The 19,493-nt window shown below is 45.7% G+C and overlaps 1 protein-coding gene across 2 annotated transcripts in view; it reads right to left on the minus strand.

The window, feature by feature from the left end:
* Cpeb4 (cytoplasmic polyadenylation element binding protein 4) overlaps positions 1-18,891 on the minus strand; it is an 82,807-nt gene extending 63,916 nt beyond the window's left edge. For both annotated transcript variants that reach the window (XM_070021898.1, XM_070021897.1), the window contains exon 1: positions 15,926-18,891. In XM_070021898.1, the coding sequence (XP_069877999.1) occupies positions 15,926-17,218 (1,293 nt within the window). In that variant the 5' untranslated portion in view covers positions 17,219-18,891. The remainder of the gene's footprint in view (positions 1-15,925) is intronic.
* Between the last annotated feature and the right edge of the window lie 602 nt (positions 18,892-19,493).

Below are 19,493 nucleotides of genomic sequence, written 5' to 3' on the forward strand. Positions count from 1 at the left end.
CAAAAGCCACACATTTTGTCAAATAAACATTATGATCTCCGAGAAGGTCCAAAGTTTATAATTCTTTACTCCTTCTCTTATCTTTTCTATTTTTAACACCTAATTTAAAAAGAAAAAAGTTCAATCCAGGCACCGATGTGTCATCCTCGCTACTCCAGAAGGCTGAGATCTGAGGATCAAAGTTCAAAACCAGCCCAGGTGGAAAAGTCCATGAGACTCTTATTTCCAAATAGGCATAAAATAAAAATTAAAAAAAGAAAAAAGCTAGTGGGGCTGGGAAGGTGGCTCAGTGGTAGAGTGCTTGCCAAGCATGCACGAGGCCCTGGATTTGATTCCTCAGCACCACATAAGCAAAAAGAAAAAAGCCAGAAGTGGCGCTGTGGCTCAAGTGGTAGAGTGCTAGCCTTGAGCTGAAGAACTGAGGGACAGCGCCCAGGCCCAGAGTTCAGGCCCCACGACTGGGTCCCCCCCCCCAAAAAAAAAGCTAGAAGTAGAGCTGTGGCTCAAGTGGTAGAGTGCCAGCCTTGAGTAAAAGAGCTTAGGGACAGTGCCCAGGCCCTGAGTTCAAGCCACAGGACCAACTAGCAGCCTGCACAACTCTTCCTGATCTTTATAAAAGCATTAAAAAAAAGAAGAAGGAGGGGGGAAAAGGTGCTTCATTGGATCTGTACTGACTCTCCCCACATAGTCCCATAGCTTCAAGTCCATTTTTTCCATTTTGGCTTTCCAGTATCCTAAGATGTCTGTGCTTTTCCAAGATGTAATTCTAAATTAATTATGACAATTAGGGAGGAAACCAAAACAATGTGCATGAGAAGGGTAACTGACTTATTTTTTAGGGGGGGGGGAGAGTTTCTGGTCCTGGGGTGGAGACTCGGGGCCTTGGCACTGCCCCTAAGCATTTCTGCTTAAGGTTAGCACTTTACCACTAGAACCACAGCTTCTGATCTGCTTTCTCTGTGTGTGTGTGTCTGTCTGTGTGTGTGTGTGTGTGTGCGCGTGCGCACATGCACGTGTGTGTGTGTGTGCGTGTTTAACTGGAAATAAGAGTCTCAAGGGCTTTCCTGTCTAGGCTGGTTTTGAGCTATGATTCTCAGATCTCAGCCTCCTGAACAGCTTGGATGATAGGCGTGTATCACTGCACCCGGCCCAGTTCAGCGTTTTTTGTCCATAAAGTAACAGAGGGTTAGTGAACCCCTATAGTCAGTAATCTCTGAACATCGCCCACCTCCACATAAGTAAGTACTTACTCATCCCCAGCCATTTTTGTATCTGAACAGAACACCACACATTTGCATTAAGCCATACACAAAACAAAATAACAAGATGGGGCTGAGGGAATTTTAAGCATCGTGTTGGGAGCAAAGTGTCTTGATTTCAATAAAACACTATCTCGTACAAAACAAGAAGCATCAACAATCTGTTTTTAGTTTCAACCCCACTTTTGCTCATTTCTCTTAGCAGCCCTAAGGGGAGAAAGGGTAAAAAGGCAGACTTTCTCTCTATTAGGCATTGAATAAAACCTGCAATAGTCCAGGTACTTTGTAATACTGTCTTGATTAATCATCAAATCTCCTCAAATTAGACTGTGTTATTTCCATGTTCATGATAAAGGCTAAGAGGAAAGAAACTTACGTAGTTTACTGGATGGACAGGTTCAAGTGCAAGTAGGATTCAAGCAGCCATAGTAGGCTAACAATCATGGCGGTCCAAAAATCATTAAAGCCAGATGCCTCTGGCTCTGTCATCCTAGCTACTCAGGAGGCTGAGATCTGATGATCGCAGTTCAAAGCCGGCCTGGGTAGGAAAGGCTTTCATCTCCAATGAATCACCAGAAAACTGGAAGTGGCGCTGTGGCTCAAAGTGCTAGTGTGCTAGCCTTGAGCTGCAGAAAAAGCTCAGGGACAGTGCCCAGGCCCTGAGTTCAAATCCCACTACCAACCTTTCCCAACCCCCCCAAAAAAGACACACATTGGAAAAGAAGATCCTCTGTTTTAAGGGCTCCTGAATGCATGAACTTGCTGGACAAGTAAACAGTAGATAGCTAATGAAAAAAAAAAAAAAAAAAGCTAAGCCATCAAGTAATTAGCGCAAAGCCCAGGGGAATAGATATGGGAGAGGCCCCATACTACCAAAAGAAAAAAAATGCACCCTCCAAGTTTCCATCAGACTTCCTCTTTGGAGGTCCCTGTCCAGATGGATAGTCTCCCTACTTTCCTTCCTCGGCTGTTCTTTGCCTTACAAATAAACTTGCTCTGTTTGCCTTTAAAAGGAAGGGGAAAAAAATAGAAAAGAAAGAGGAAAAGGGAGGGGAGGAGGAAGCTAGAAAGTCAGCTGTAGCCCTAACTCTTCGGAAGGGTGGAAGCTGAGGGTCACGTGTTCAAAGCCAGCCCAGCAAGCAATTCTGCAAGACTCTTAGCTGCAATTAACTACCAAAAAGCCAGAAAGCTGTAGCTCAAGTGTAGAGTGTCAGCCAGGAGCGAAAAGGCCAAGGGATAGTCCCCAGACCCTGAGTTCAAGCCCCAGGACTGACACAAAAATAAAATAAACTAGGCACTCAGCTATTACTTAGTAAAGGGGGGACAAAAAGAACAAAAGCAAGGGTGACAGAGGTTGATAACAGAGGTCTGATAATCATGAGAGAGAGAGGGCAAGAGAGCAAGCAAAAGAGAGAGAGAGAGAGGAGCCTTATCTTCTAGGCCCCAATGGGACAGAAGACAAGATGTGACTCACCAAACTCACAAATTCAAGAATGGGACAAGTGAGTGTATCTTCAGTCGTCTGCTGTTAATCACAGCAGCCAAGTGGCCACAAAAGTAAAAATAGTTCCAACAGTGCTAAGCCCCTCAGACACAGCTTCGTGTATTACAATTCCTGTTGTAATTAAGGATACTCCATGACTATTTCCTTTCACAGCCCAATTTGAACTTTGGGCCTTTCGACTCTAGAACACAAGGCCTGAATAATCGATGCATGGGTGGACGACACCCAAGCCCGGGCAAGGCAGAGAACTGCTGTTTTGCAATCTGATTGCTGGATTTCATATATATACCCAGTCATGTGTCGACTGCTGGCTAGTTTCACTCTGCCATCTCTAACTAAACAGGACAGTTTTTTTTTTCTAAAGGAAAAATTATGTAACCCCACTAAGAAAAACTCACAGGTGGTTAAAAATAGCCTTCTGACAAATCAAAATATTTCCAAGGGCGGGGCCTTCTTCCTTTTAATAATGGATTTTCATTATGCTACATATAATGTAAAATAACAAATGTGTTCCCTGTGTGTGTGTGTGTGTGTGTGTGTGTGTGTGTGTGTGTGTGTGCGTGCGCGCGCGCCATTCTTGCAGGCTGAACTCAGGATTACAGGTGTGAGTCACTGGCACCTACCCCTGAGTTGCCAGGTCTGGGACTTGAAATCAGGGCCTGGGCACTGGTCCCTGAGTTTCTTTTGCTCACTGCAAGCACTCTACCACTGAGCCACATTCCCAGCCACTAAATTCCTCAGGCAGTTGCTACAGAGATTTTTTTTTTCATTCATCTGGTCTAGGAAGAGCCCAAAATTCAGATTAAATAATGCTAGCAACTACACTCTGAAAACCACTGAGATAAACAATTCCATTCAACATGTTAATTTCCAGTGGAGTGCTAGTAGCTTACGCCTATAATCCTAGCTACTCAGGAGGCTGAGATCTGAGGATCATAGTTCAAAGCCAGCCTGGGCAGGAAAGTCCATGAGACTCTTATCTCCAGTTAATCACTGGAAAGTCGGAAGTGGAGTTGTGGCTCAGTGGTAGGGTGCTAAGCCTTGAGTGAAAAAGTTCAGAGACTGAGCTCAGGCCATGAGTTCAAGTCCCAGGACTGGCACGCATGCATGCACACGCGCGCTCGCACACGCGCACACGCGCACACGCACACACGCACACACACGCACACACACACACACACAACAGATTAACTTCCTAGACACTTGGGAGTATGTATGTATGGTTTGTACTTTATATCCTGATGGAAAAGCTATGTACAATCCAGTTGAAACAAGGTAAAGAACCTTTTTAATGTGAGCTTATGAAGAGAATGACTTTGCTCACAAAAACCTAAAATAGCTTTTAATCCAAGATGTAAAGCACATACACTAGGGAAAAGATTACAATGGAGGGCAATTTCTACAAATAGCAAGTTACTTTTTAGAAAACAAAGTGGCTCACTATTAAGAACAAATTACAAAGATGGCACTTAAGATTTTCACTATAAAATACTGTCTTTAGCCAGGTGCCAGTGGCTCACGCTTGTAATCCTAGCTACTCAGGAGGCTGAGATCTAAGGATCACACGTCAAAGCCAGCCCTGACAGGAAAATTTCTGAAACTCTTATCTTCAATCAACCACCCAAAAATAGGAAGTGGTAGTGTGGCTGAAAGTGGTAGAGGTTAGCCTTGAGCAGAAGAGCTCAGGGACAGCGCTCAGGCCCTGAGTTCAAGCCCCACAACAACAACAAAATATATATACATATATGTATATGTATGTGTATGTATATTATGTATGTGTATGCATATATATGTATATGTGTGTGTATATATATATATATATATATATATATATATATATATATATATATAGCGTTTGGTATTCATCTACCTGGTAGCTTTGGCTTCTTGTTTTCATTCAACAATATAGACTATCTGCCTTCAGACAATTACTAATGATGTATCCTCTCTCTCTCCCTCTCTCTCCCTCTTCTCTCTCTCCACTCAATCCAACACCCTATGAGCAAGCCATCACTATTCAGAAAACAATCTATAAAACAGATGAACTAATCAGTAGTTAATATTACTCCCATTCATCAAGTCATATTATTAGAAAACTACATACTTGTTGGGTGCTGGTGGCTCGTCTGTAATCCGAGCAACTCAAGAGGCTGAGATCTAAGAATCCTGGTTCAAAGCCAGACTGGACAGAAAAGTCCACGAAATTCTTATCCCTAGTAAACCACCAAAAAGCTAGAAGTGGAGCTGACAGTCTTGAGTGGAAAAACAAACAAACAAACAAACAAACAAGGAAGAGCACAGGTCCTGAGATCAAGCCCCAGAACAAGGGGGGAAAAAATCTACATAGTGACTTGCTTTCATAGAATTAGGACAATATTCTCTCTGATTTTAAGAAGTAGCAAATACCAGTACCTACCATTTGTTAAACATCTAAGGGTTTTCTGTATCAAGGGGAAAATTCATTATATCTGTTAATATCCTATCGACTAGAGACCCACAGGCAAATGCCTCTCAAAAAGGCTACTATTATTGAAAAGATTGTATGTTAGAAAATGAGAGCTATGAAACCCATTCATTGGGTTCCATTTTTTGTGCTGAATATGGAGTGCTAATAGCTAGAATTCATGCTCAGAGCCAGTAACTGCTTGGCCTCAATTTTATCATCTAAACATACCCCACCACACCTACCATTGCTCTACTAGTGGGTCTTTTTATAAACTTGAGTCCATTGTACTTTGGAATTACTAGACTGAGATCTAGAAAGGTAACAAATAAAAAATAACAAATAAATAACAATATAATAAACAGATAACAAAATAAATAACAAATTTTTAAAAAAAAAAAACAACCTAAGCCAAAAATTCAGCTAGACTCTGCACTCATTCTCTCCTTGGAAAAACCTACATTGCTCTGGTAATTTCTCCAACCTGCTATGCATTTGCATCGGGCAATGGAAGTTTCTCTTTCTCTGATGAAGAAGGGAAAGGAAAATATTTTGGTTCAAAAGGAAAGTCTCCGCCCGTGTGTCTGCTGCCAAAATAAATAGGAACTTTGAAATGCCAGTGAAGTTCATAGTTGATCGGAGGTGGCGATGGGAATTTTCACCCCAGATCTTTCAAAAGGTAAATATTCTTCTTGGATTAAATAACATGTAGGCCCACAGATCACTGCCCGCATGCTGGCACAGGCCACCCACGCCCCTTTCCCCCCTGCAACCTGTTAGCACTCTGACTTGGCACAAGATACAGACAAGCTGAGTGAGGCTACTTCTGCACTTGACCGTGAAGTTCCCTGACCTTCACATCCAGACTGGAGCATGCGTATAGCATACCACCAATCGGTCAGACCAAACTACCAGAAAATGGCTACCAAGATCCTCTGAGCTCTGCTCAGTGCATCTTGTATAAATTACGTATCAGAATCACCCTGTATGAAAACTCAATGAAGCCAAGAGAGAAGTTAGCTAATCGTCCTTCCTCAAAGTCACAAAGTATAAGAAGAAAAGCTCAGAAGAGTCCATTTAAGTGAGTCCTACCATGATTGAGAATTTTCACTATTGATACCTGAAAGGGGTCTTTGATTGTATACTTGTAGCCTAAAAGAGGTAACAAATGTCAGAGTCAAGTGCCCCACCAGGGGCTCACATCTGTCATCCTAGCTACTCAGGAGGCTGAGATCTGAGGATCATGGTTCACAGTCAGCCAGAGAGAAGGAAAGTCCATGAGTCAATTAACCAGCAAAAAGCCAGAAGTGCAGCTGTGGATCAAATAGTAGAGTGCCAGCCTTGAGTGAAAAAGCTAAGGGAAAGCACCCAGCTGTGAGTTCAAGCCCCAGTACACACATACTCTCACTCTCACACTCACACACTCTCTCTCTCTCTTTCTCACACACACACACACACACACACACACACACACACACACACACACACACACACACACACACATACTTGAAGTAATAAATACTTCTGGTTACCACTTACTTAGATTTAAAACTCTAACTGGCAATCTAGACTCAATTAGTTTCTGGATCAGTAGAATTCCTCTTGATTACTCATTCTAACCTTGCCTGGTAGAAAGAAATAATGAAACTCATAAGACAATCCGATCTGAGTTCAAATCACCACTTACTTGGAAAGTAATCTCCACACTGCAACATCATTCAACTTTGCTTGAAAAGTTCACCTCCAGAATGAAGAGCTAATGCCTCCCTTACAAAACTTTGGTAGGGGTTAAATGAGATCAGTTTTCTGACAGGCCTGGCAGTGATAAGACACAGTCAAAAAATAAAAATTAAAAAAAAAGAACCTGAATCTTACATTTTAAGCTAGGGATAATTTAAAATAATCATTCAACTATTCTGTGTGTGTGTGTGTGTTCTAGCATGTTTCAGATAGATAATGATAATAAGCTCAACTTGCTGAACCTAAATATATCATCGCTGGTTCTGACTGAGTTATTCGGCTCAAGAGGCTACTGGTTTCAGAAAATTAAACAGTACTGTAGCCAGGCGCTGAGAGATGACATCACAAAGACCCATGAATGGCAGACAGGGTTGCTCTTTCATATGTCTGCCGGGCTGGACCTGGGTCACGAGTCTAGAGGAAGAAGGCCCCACCCCAACACACAATATTTATGTCTAAACTGAGCCTTAGGTCCTGTAACCCTGGACATCTCTTCTTTCTGTGGGCCTTGAAAATGATCTTGAAAAGCAACCTGCCCATGGGTTAAAATAAAATGACATAGCCAGGAGCCAGTAGCTCACGCCTGTCATCCTAGCTACTCAGGAGGCTGAGATCTGAGGATCATGGTTCAAAGCCAGCTTGGGCAGGAAAGTCTGTGAGATTCCTATCTCCAAGGAACCACCAAAAAGCTGGAAGAAGAGCTATGGCTCAAGTGACAGAGAGTGCTAGCCTTGAGCAAAAATGCTCAGGGACAATGCCCAGGCCCAGAGTTCATGCTCCATGACAAAAAGAAAAAAAAAAAATTCCCTTCAAGAAAACTGATAATTCTGCTCACTGTTTTATCTGTCCTGGGTTTTATCAATAACTGGTTCAAAAGAAGTACTCTAGGAAATAAAGCATATGCAATAAGTAATTATTAAATTATTCAATATTTTTCACAGAAACCCCAAGCTTTATTTGTAATTACTTTAATTTCATATTACTCACTCAGCTGTGTTTATTTTTCATTGTTGTTTTTGGGGTTGGGTCTTGCTTGTTGGTTTGTTGTTGTTTTTGGAGTGTGTGTGTGTGTGTGTGTGTGTGTGTGTGTGTGTACATATGTCTTAAAGTCAGGGCCTGGGTACTGTCACTGAGCTTTTATTCTCAAGGTTAGCACTCCACCACATGAGCCATAGCTCCATTTCTGGCTTTTTGGTGGTTCATTGGAGATTAGAGTCTCATAAGACTTTGCTGCCCAGGTTGACTATGAACACCAATCCTCATGGCTCAGCTTCCTGAATAGCTAGTCTTACAGGTGTGAGCCACCAGTACCTAGCTTTAGTCAGCATTTAAAGGCCACATTTCAAATTTTAAAATGTTAAGTGAGCCGGGAATTGTAGCTACTCATGCAGCAGAGATCTGAGGATCGAGGTTCCATAAAAGTCCATGAGACTCTGATCTTGCAATCAGCCGGCAAAAAGCTGGCATGAGTCTATAAAAAAATGATTTGACAATATATTTAATTGCATGTGTCTGACTGCGCTATTTGTGCAAGAGTACTAGCTATGGACAAAAAGCCAACTCAGAATGTAAGGACCCAAGCTCAAGAACCACTGCAGACATCCCCTGACCAAAACAACAACAACAACAAAGGTATTAGTATAGGCACATTATTTAAGAAGCCTTACAACCACCCTCTACTATCAGATACTATTATGGATGAGGTACTGTCTTCCCAAATTTAAACGATTTTCTCTGTGACATTTTTGGCCTCAGAAAACACAGTCTTTCTCAGTAATTATTTAAGTCTCACCTGGAGAAACTGGTTTAAGGAAATAAGAACTAGAACTTTCTCTCTCCGTGCACTGCCTTTTCCAAAAGCTGGAAACTGTCACTCAAGTCTCAATAATATATGACTTTAAAAAAAAAATAAAAGTTAGATGTGAAGCCACACTAAATTGGAATCTTACTAATATTTGGCCTACATTTGTTATTAGGCCGAATACATACTTTCAAATTCTGCAAGGGATCTTGAACAAGTATTTTTCACATACCCCCAAAATTAAAATGAGTGTTCATGTTGAAGCATGCATTATTCACATTTTCTGGTCTATGAAAAACCCCAAACCCCAGGCACAATACATTGCTGAGAAAATGTGACAGTGGAGCTCTTAAAGATGATTTTCCTTCTAGCAAGACACAGAAAACTCATAAGGAAAAATAAATGTAGGCTGTAAAATTCAAACTAGGCATATGTTAGTTTTAAGACACTGCCCATTTCTTTCTTATGAACACCAAGGATTACCTGCACAAGCTTAAATGAAGAACTAAGTGGCATCTTTCTAATTGCAAGCAGCGAAGATATGCTTGCTAGGCTTGCAATAAACAGGTTTTTCCTGCTAAATGTCAGGGTAAAATGTGTTGACCTCACTAGACAACAAAATATAATCATAATTTTAAAAAAAATAATCCTGTTTGTTTCAGCTCCACCAGAAAAGTAATTCAATTTAGTTAGAAGCCTTTAGACAAAGAGAAAGGAATTGTATCTCAGAGGCTTTTCCTCGGGATTTTTTTGTTTTGGATGTGGGGGGTGTTGTGTGTGCTGGTCCTGGGGCTTGAACTCAGGGCCTAGTGGCTGTCCCTGAAACTCTTTTTGCTCAAGGCTAATGCTCTACCGCTCGAGCCACAGCTCGAGCTTCTTGACGTTTAGTTGGAAACAAGTGTCTCACAAATTATTATTATTCAAACCACAATCTTCTGAACTCAGCCTCCTGAGTAGCTGGGATTACAGGCGTGAGCCACTGGTGCCCAGGCATCCCCAAGTGTGTGTTTGTTTTCCAATCTCCCCATTTTGTTAGATCGATTCAATCCCCTGTTTTGTCGTTTAAAAATTAGTGTCTCCCTTTCTAAGTCAAACCAAATATTTCCTATCCAACAAAATCTCCCTTGGGATCATGTCAAGAAAAAGGGGGAAAAAATGGGATGAGGACACACATGAAGAGAATTTTAATAACTTCATGATTTTCAAACAGGAAGCAGTGGCACAACTTTGCTGTTTCCAAACATGAGCTGCAGTGTCTAATTTTAACGATCCGTAAACTGACAACCCTGGGTTATTAAAGCGACAAGAATTACTTGCCTGGTTATAACAACTGGACAAATCCGTGTGCTGTGTCTCAAGAAAGGGTATCTGGGACTCTTAAATAAATAAAAGTCCTGCCAATCAAGTTTTAGGAGAATGTGTGTGACCTACAGATCTTTCTGCCTATTTCCGGATTCATGGAAAAGAGACAGTTAGATAATGGAGCTTTTGGTAACAGGGTGAGCCCAAACACCAGACAAGACTCTCCTTCTCTGTAAGAATGGAAGGGCTCAGCACCCCTCCAAAGTGCTACATTCAAATATAATTGCTGAGGTGTTGGAGACGTGTCTCAGTTGGTAGAGCACTAGCCAATGAGCAAAAGCAGCTGGTACTGAGTTCGAGTCTTGATCTTTTACTCAAAAAATAAAACGAAGGAAGGAAGAAAGGGAGGGAGGGAGGGAGGGAAGGAAAGAAAGAGAGGAGGAGGAGGAGAAAGGAAGCAAATGTAATTATTGGCAGGTGTCCCCATATATTATTTGGTTTGGCCATTGGAGTTCCAGGATGTGTTTGGCATTTTAGGTAGGACTTTTTTTTTTTCTCTCTTTAATGGAAAGGTCAAATCATGCTTGCAGTCAGGCAAATATGGGCTTCATTCCTTCATTTTGAAATCGGGGCAATAAAACAGAAGTCACAAGGTTAAGAAATCTCATATTGAAGCATTTTATGTGCATGTATGAAAAAATAGAATAATGAAGCCTACTAAAATACTTTTTTTAATGGGAGGGAGAAGAAAGTAAGGAGCTGAATTTTATCAAAGTACATTCTATACATAGATGGAAATAGTCCCATGAAGTGCCTTTGGACAATAAGTAAACGCTAATCATTAAAAATGAGGAAATGCAGTAATGTATTGGCTAGTGTCTAGCCCAATGCCAGCTATACAGTAACTACTCAAAATCACAAACAAAACCACAGACTTGAATATTGTGTACGTTTAACATCTAAAGTTGACAAGCAAATATATTCCATTATTTTCCACTTTCAAGCTCTATGATCACATTTTGTGCATGTGGGTGGAGGGGGGGATTACTTGTATATCTGCTGTCTTGTTTATTTATTGAGACAAAACTTCATTGTATTGCCCAGACTGGCTTTGACTCCTGCACAATGCCTGGCTTACCATCAGCTTTCCAGCATTTATGTATCACTAAGAATTTTTGCTTTCATCTGACATTGCTTCTGGGAGTTGTCCCCGCCCTCTCTACTCCCACCTGTATTAGGGTTATGAATATGATAATAAAGGTGAAGAGTCTATTCTTGTGTTGGGATAATAATAACAATTTCTGCCTCACATGATTGCTGAATGTATTCAATGAGTAAATATATGTAAAACATGTAGAACACAGGAGGGAGACATGTTAGCTCTTAGGAAATGCACATTCATTTAAGATGTCAGGAAACAGGATTTGAGGCACGCCATCTGAATTCTTAGAGGCTATGCAAAAATAACTTAAGACACAATTTTTACTTCAAAAACAAATCACAATGCCTTCCTATGACAGTTGTCTGATGGTTATTCAAACATTTGGAATCGCGGTTCATGCTTCAAAAACATGTTGAGATTTTAGGGGTGTGTGTGGGGAGCGGGGAGTTATTCATTTGTACCCAAATCCGCACTAAACAAGTGTTTAAAAAAAAAATCATTCTGGCCAGGCGGTGGTGGCTCACACCTGTAATCCTAGCTAGTCAGGAGGCTGAGATCGGAGGATCAAGGTTCAAAGCCAGCTTGGGCAGGAATGTCCATGAGACTCTTATCTCCAATGAATCACCAGAAAACCGGAAGTGGCGCTATGGCTCAAGCGGTAGAGTGCTAGCCTTGAGCAAAAGAAGCTCAGGGACAGCGCCCAGGCTCTGAGTTCAAGCCCCAGGACTGGTGCACGCATGCACACACACACACACACACAATCATTCTGGGTCATTTCAAATTAAACTAATCATTGCACTATAATCAGAGAAATCATTCCTTTTAATATAACAATCCCATGTTAGCCTTTGATTAATACTAAAGTAATAATGCAGCCAGGTTAATTCTATCCTGTAATTTCTGTAGTCTATTTCAAAATACTTCCATTAACACATAGGAGGTCTTTTTAAATAGCCAATTGAAATGCAGTTGGCAATATCTATACATTTTCTTTCCTAAAATTAGTAGTGCTCAGGTTATAAATTTAAATGGAACGACAGCATTTGGAAGGCAAGGTGAGTTGCAGCTGAAGCAGTTTAAATTTCACAGTGGGCTGCTTTAAAATGATAAAGGACTCCAGAAGTCACGTGGGTCAGCCCCCACACTTTAGGAAGGAACTAAGGTCCCCAAATGCTGATACTCATAAAGCCAAGTCCACACACTAATTCTCCTGGATCTCAAATAAATAATCCTTACAGTTTTGCCATATCCAATTTAGCCAAGTAATCCCTAACAACTCAAAAGGGTATTTTTGTTTTTTGCCAAAAAACGAATTCAAAAGCATCATTGTTTTCCAAAACACACACATAAAAACTGTATTCATTTAAGTACGCACCACACTGGTCAGTTTATTTACTTCTTACAATTTTTTTAAAATCCCAACTAGAAGTTACTTGTCAAAAAGATTTTGTCAAATCACTTATTTCTCTTATGACTTTCAAATCACCTCCATTTAATCTCTCTCTCTTCACACACACACACACACACACACACACACACACACACACACACACACACAAACACACACACACACACTAAAAATAGTGGGAACAGGTAGGAGAATTCAACAATTTACACTCTGAATCAGCATACTGATTATGCTTTATCCATCTTTAATATAAGAGACAAGGGGAAATTAGTTTCAATTTGGATCTATTATTTCATAAATCAGCATCATCTCCAAATAAATTATCTGATCAAAACTATTTCACAAAGTAAACACATTCAATTAGCCCCAGAAGGAATTTTTTTTTAATGAATGTGCCTCTATGCACATTTTATTCATTTTCTGTACTGTGAGCAGAACCTTTATCATTCAGTCAGTAAGCTAGAAATGAGCATTAGATGATTAGGTCACATAAATTCATTTTGTTAGTGCATAGGAGCAAAATAAGAAAAGTACAGTCAATTCTCAGCCAAACTTGACTTGCTTAAAATGTGCAGAATGGCCAGGCGCCGGTGACTCACGCCTGTCATCCTAGCTACTCAGGCGGCTGAGATCCAAGGATCATGGTTCCAAGCCAACCCCTGGCAGGAAATTCCATGAGACTCTTATCTGTAATTAATCACCCAAAAGCCAGAAGTGGCACTGTGGCTCAAGTGGTAGAGTAGTGCTAGCTTGGAGCAAAAGAAGCTCAGGGACAGTGCCCAGGTGCCTAGGACGGGCACCAAAAAAAACAAAAAAGTGTAGAATGTCATCTTGGATTTTTAAATTAGTATTACATAAATAATGTTGTTATTGCATTCAATTTCTTTTAAACTTATATTCAAAGGACTACCACAGAAACCTTTAAAAAATATATGTCATAGCAGTAGCCTGGTGCTGGTGGCTCACGCCTGTCATCCTAGCTACTCAGGAGGCTGAGATCTGAGGACTGTGGTTCAAAGCCCGCCCAGGCAGGAAAGTCCAGGAGACTCTTATCTCCAATAAACCACTCAGAAAACTGGTAGTGGCGCTGTGGCTCAAGGGGTAGAGCGATCACCTTGAGCTGAAGAGCTGAGGGACAGGGCCCAGGCCCAGAGTTCAAGCCCCACAATTGACAGATAGATAGATAGATAGATAGATAGATAGATAGATAGATAGATAGATAGATAGATAGATAGATAGAGATAATATATGTAGTCATATGACTATCTACGTCATAACCATAGTAATATCTGTATTAGTACATCATGATAGCTCTTATTTGTGAAAAGGTATCCTAAAGGCAAACATAAACAGCTTGTGATAAGAAAAAAAATTACATTTTTAAAAATCTAAAACTAAACTTCACCTCATATTCTAAGGCACATTACCTCTGGATCCTTAGGGGACACACCAGTCATTCAAATCCTTAAAAGGATACAGGGTTTTCTCAGCAAATTTCCCCTTTCCTACACAAATGACTAACTTAAGCAGATAATTCTGTTTGCACTAATAGTACATTTAGGATATTCTGTTATCTGTCATGGAAGGATCTTGAAAACAATCTAAAGTAATGTGCTTTTTTTAAGGTATAGGGAGGGAGGGAGGGAGAGGGAGAGAAAGAGACAGAGACAGAGACAGAGAGAGACAGAGAGAGAGACAGAGACAGAGAGAGAGACTGTGTGTGTATGTGTGTGTGTGTGTGTGTGTGTTCCTGACACAAACTCAGGGCCTTGTGCATCCTAGGGAACAATTTTCCCTCTTAGACACACCCTCAGCCCCCTACATATTTTCAATCCTGGTTTTCCAGCCTAGAATTCCTACTCTTACCAGTTCTGTATAATTTCCCTCACCTAAAAAAGGAAAATAATGATAGGATTTCTCTTAAAGGGTTCATTGAGATGACTGATTCAATGCTACCTATAAACTTTCTTAAAGACATACACATGAGTAAACTCCCAAAGCATATCTATTTAATGAGGCGAGTACTGTTCAACTAATGCAGAAATTCCCTTTAGTTTGTTTCTACTTAAACAAAACTAGCTGCTCATTAGGTCCAAAATACCAACGCATTTGACCTTTGCCAGAAAAGGGAGAGACCAGTAGCCAGGAAGATCGGGTGATCTGTGCCTGCATCTATTTTTAGGAGTGCTTTAATTATCCACACCCCTAGTGTTAACACTGGAAAAGAAACAAATGGCTGAAAGACATCTCACACACCACACACACACACACACACACACACACACACACACACACACACACACACACACACACACACACACACACACACACACAGAGTCACTCTACTATTTAGTGTGTTGGAGGGCCTGGCCACCACTGCCCAGCACTGCCAAAATAACCGTTAAGTTTTAAACCACGGTGATGATGATCAAAACATTTTAATCATTTTTCTCCCACCGCTAGTCCATCCTGACACCGGGCAGGCCACAAGTTCCAGAGGCCGAAGAGGAAATGGCCCGTGCAGGCTGTTTAGAATACCAGGTGGCAGGTTTGAAAACATAACCAGGGGAGAAACTTGAATTAGGTAAGCTGGTTCTCAATGGATCACTGCTTTACAGTGCCAAAATAAATAAATAAAGGGGCTGGGAAGGTGGCTCAGTGGTAGAGCGCTTGCCTTGCATGCCTGAGGCCCTGGGTTCGATTCCTCAGCACCACATAAGCAAAAAGAAAAAAGCTGGAAGTGGTGCTGTGGCTCAAGTGGTAGAGTGCCAGCCTTGAGCTGAAGAGCTGAGGGACAGCGCCCAGGCCCTGAGTTCAGGCCCCACGACTTGACCAAAATAAAAATAATAAATAAATAAAAACTTTTTCCTTTTGAGCCAGAGTCATGGGCAAGATACACATTACCTTGCGTCTCCACACCCAAAGATCTACTTGGATCCATAGGTCCCCTAAATGAAAGGGAGAAAACTGTCCCCCTGTCTTGGGTTGGGGGGGGGGGGGAAGGCGAGAAAGGGATGGATCATTCATCACCTGGACGTGGGGAAAACGATCTGCTAGTCATCATGGACCGGTGGAATCCATGGGGACGGCAGTTACAACCCTGTTGTAGAGAAACAGCTGGGCATTTCTGTTTTCCTTCCAAAATCACACTCTTGTCGGCTCCTGTAAGGTCTGGCGAGTGTGTGTGTGTGTGTGTGTGTGTGTGTGTGTGTGTGTGTGTGTGCACACACAATCCCCCCCCCCCAGATGTGCCCCCCGGGGCCTCTTTCCTTATCCCCACATCTGCCCGTGGAGCGCGGATCTTACCGGGAAGGGGAAGATGTTGTCGGCTCGGTTCAGGCTGTCGTCCATCCAGGATTTGGGGGCGAAGGCCGCGCTGGGGCGGGCGTACTTCTGCAGCTGCAGGTGGCTGCTGGCGAAGCTCTTCTTCAGGGGCGAGATGGAGGTGAGGGGCGCGAGGCCGCCGTTGAGGCCGCGGCGGTGATCGCGGCCTTGGGGGGCGCCGCCCCAGCCGCCGCCGCCGCCGCCCCCTCCGCCGCCGCCGCCGCCGGGGCTCCAGGAGGAGGCCGGGCTCGGGGAGGGGCTCTGGTAGCTGCTCCAGGGCGAGGGCGGCTTGCTCAGGCCGCCGGGCAGGTGCGGCGGCAGCTGGCCGAAGGCGGCGGCGGCGGGGCGGTGCGCGAAGGGCGGCGGCGGCGGCGGCGGGTGCGGGCTGGCCGGGGAGCGGCGCGGCGCCGGCGGCGGCGGCGGCGGCGGCGGAGGCGGCGGAGGCGGCGGCGGCGGGTGCGGGCCGTGGTGCGGCGGGAAGTGCGCGGCGTGGTGCGCGTGGGGCTGCGGCGAGAAGCCGGCGCCGAAGCCCGGGCTCACGTGGTGGGGGAAGTTCTGGAACAGCAGCGCCCCGCTGCCGGCCGAGGGCGCCGCCGCCACGCCGCCCTGGTGGAAGAAGCTGGCGTCCTCGCCGAGGAGCGCGGCGGCGGCGGCGGCCGAGGCCGCGGAGGAGGCCGAGGCGGAGGCCGTCGCGGAGGGCGCCAGCGCCGCTGACCAGCTGCTGAAGCCCGGCAGCGACGAGGCGGCGCTGGAGGCCAGCGGCTGCGGGGAGCCGCCCAGCCCCGCCGCCGCCGCCGCCGCCTCCGGGTAGTCGAACCCCGTCAGCACCGGCGACTCGAGGCGCAGCTTCTCCTTGCCGGCGCCGCCGTCCGACGCGCCGTCGCCGGGGCTCTCGTCCGCCTTGGCCTTCTCGGGCTCCGGCAGGGCCGCGCCGTCCGGGCCGGGGCCCGGGCCTGGCGACAGCGGCTGCTTGTCCAGCCCCGGCTCGGCCGGCTCCGGGGCCGGGCCCTTGGCCTTGTCCGACCCCAGGAGCTCATCCTGCAGGTGGTGCGCGGCGGCGGGCGCCGGGAAGAGCCAGGCCGAGCCCGCGCCGCCGCCCGCGCCGCCCCCGCCGCCGCCGGGCGCCGCCGGGCTGCTGGCCAGGAAGGCGGCGGGGCCCGGGGCGGCGCTCTGGTGGTGGTGCGCAGGCTGCAGGTGCGGGTGGAACCGAACTGGAAACGCGGGCTTGTTCCCCGTGTTGCTCTGTACTAGCACTCCAAACCCGTAATCCCCCATGGAGTTCTTCGGAGGATCAGAAGCCCACAATTTCAAAAAAAAAAAACAAAAAACCAAAAAACAAAAACCAACCTGACGTCTCCACGCCCCAGTGGAAGTTGCTGTGTGTGAAATGTCTATTTGAGAGCTAACTCGGGAGATCTGAGTCGTTGAATCACCTTAAGGGGCTCTGATTTGGAATAATGGTCTCTCGGAAAGAAAAAAAATAATACGATTTAAAAAAAAAAAAAAAGGGCTCTGAAAACATTGACGTGAGTCCAATTGGGCTTCTTTTTTTTCTTTTTTTGTAGGAGGGAATAAAAATGCAGAGAGTAAAAAAATCAAGTCTTTGGTTAGTAAAATAGGCGCTTTCTTTTTCCAAAGGAAAATGTACATGAATGACCCAAGAAAAAACAACACCAAACCCACAGCCTGCCAAGCATCTATGGATGTAGAAGAATAAGCATTGTTCAGAGTAAAAAATATATCTCTTTCTCTCTCTCTCTCTCTCTCTGTATATATATATATATATAATTTAACAATCACATATGGTCTTCTACAGCAGTTTAGATTCACATAAAAATTAGAAGAGGGCTAAGGGGAGAATAGGTTTTTCTTCTTCTTGGCAGCTCAGTTTTTTTTTTTTTAAAAAATCAGGAATAATTTAAGAACATTATATATTATATTATATATTTATATAGATAGATTATATTAGTTTATCTGGGGGAGGAGGGGAGAAAAGTCCTAGTTGCAGAAGAGAAACACCAGCATGGACTACTGGAAGCAGGAAGGTAGCAGGGCTGGTTGCTCTGCTGGGGCTGGTCTCCGCTTCTGCAGTTTTGTAAGGGCGCAGGGTGGGCCTCTGGGGTGAATCCTGAGGATCGGGGTGCAGATCGTGCGGCGATTGCTATTCTTGGGGTCCCCCCCAGGCTTCCTCTCCCCCATCAAAGGGTGGTGGGTGGGTAGGAGGGCAAGGATGGGGATGGGGGGGGTGGTGAGGGAGGGGGTGGGTTAGGTGGGTGGTGGTGGCAGCAGAGACACGACGCTGGGGGGGTGGGAGGGGGGGTGGTGAAGTGTCGCGATCAGCAAGACGGGAGGAGGGTGAGCTGGCAGCTTGGGGGTGCGGGGAGGACGAAGGGGGTGACCTGGAAGGTCCTGTGGTTTCTACCTCTTCCCCTCGTGGCGGCTCCGGGGTTTTTTTCCCCTCATGGGACCCGGGGTGGGGGGGAGTCGGGGGGGGAGGGGGGGTTGGTTCAGTTCTTGCAGATCGATTCTCCGCGGGGGGGGGGGAGGAGGGGGGAGGGAGGGGGAGGGATCAAAGGAGGGGGGGGAAGGGAGAGAAAGCCCACTACCGTAGTTACCCTAAAAGAGACAGGCCCCGGCCGCGCCGGCTTGGCTCGCCCCGCGCCCCCTCCCCTGGGATCCCCGTTTGGAACGATAATTTAGAAGCGCTTTTGTTTCTCCTCACGGTTTCGAGGCCGGCGCCGGCGCTCTGACCCCCACTCCCGGTCCCCGCAGTCCGTGATTGGCGGAACTCTCCAGTCTTTTTTTTTTGGCTCGTCGTCGTCTTCTTCTTGTCTCCTCGTGGATCGCGCGGCTGCCGTCCCTTCTTCTTCCTCGGCCGCCGCCGCCGCCGCCCGGTGTCGTTTCCCTCCCCCCCCCGGGTCCCGCAGCCGCGGCTGAGTCCTTCTCCTCCGGACCGAGCCGAGTGAAATGACAACCAGCTGGGAGAGACCGAGAGACACTTCCGGTTCCATGAGGGCGGGGCGGCCGGCCGCCTCGGTGGGACCGCCCACCCGCCTCTGCGCCAATCAGCGAGGAGAATCCAGCCTCGGACACACCCACCTCCACCCTCCGCCCCGCCCACCCAGGCTTATAGTCCCGCCCAGGAAGGTCTCAAGACATGACCTTCGGAGACGCCCCTTCCGCCCGCGCCTCGCCCAGTGAGGCCGGCCGCCGGCCGCCGGGGTGAGCGCCGCGCGTCGCCATCTTGTGTGTGGGCAGAGGACTTCCCCCCCTCGACGTTCATCTCCCGCACCTGGGCTTCGCGGGAAGCCCGTGTAGACCGGGTGCGTGGAACGAACTGGGCTCTTCGTACGCCGTGACGTGGAATCGAGGTCTCTGGGGGGGGTGGGGTGGAGGGGGGGCCCCCAGTGAGAGGACCTGGAAACCGGGGCGTTGCCCTCAGTAAAGATGGTGCCCCTGGCGTCACGTGCTCTGGCTGGAACTCCGCCCCGGAGGGATCTGGAAGGGGAGGAGGGTTTTTCCCAGCAGCTGTGCGGTGCCCAGAAGGTAG

Source organism: Dipodomys merriami, unplaced genomic scaffold, assembly GCF_024711535.1.
Source record: "Dipodomys merriami isolate MVZ:Mamm:240054 unplaced genomic scaffold, mDipMer1.0.p SCAF_1467, whole genome shotgun sequence".
NCBI classification, from domain to species: Eukaryota; Metazoa; Chordata; class Mammalia; order Rodentia; family Heteromyidae; genus Dipodomys; species Dipodomys merriami.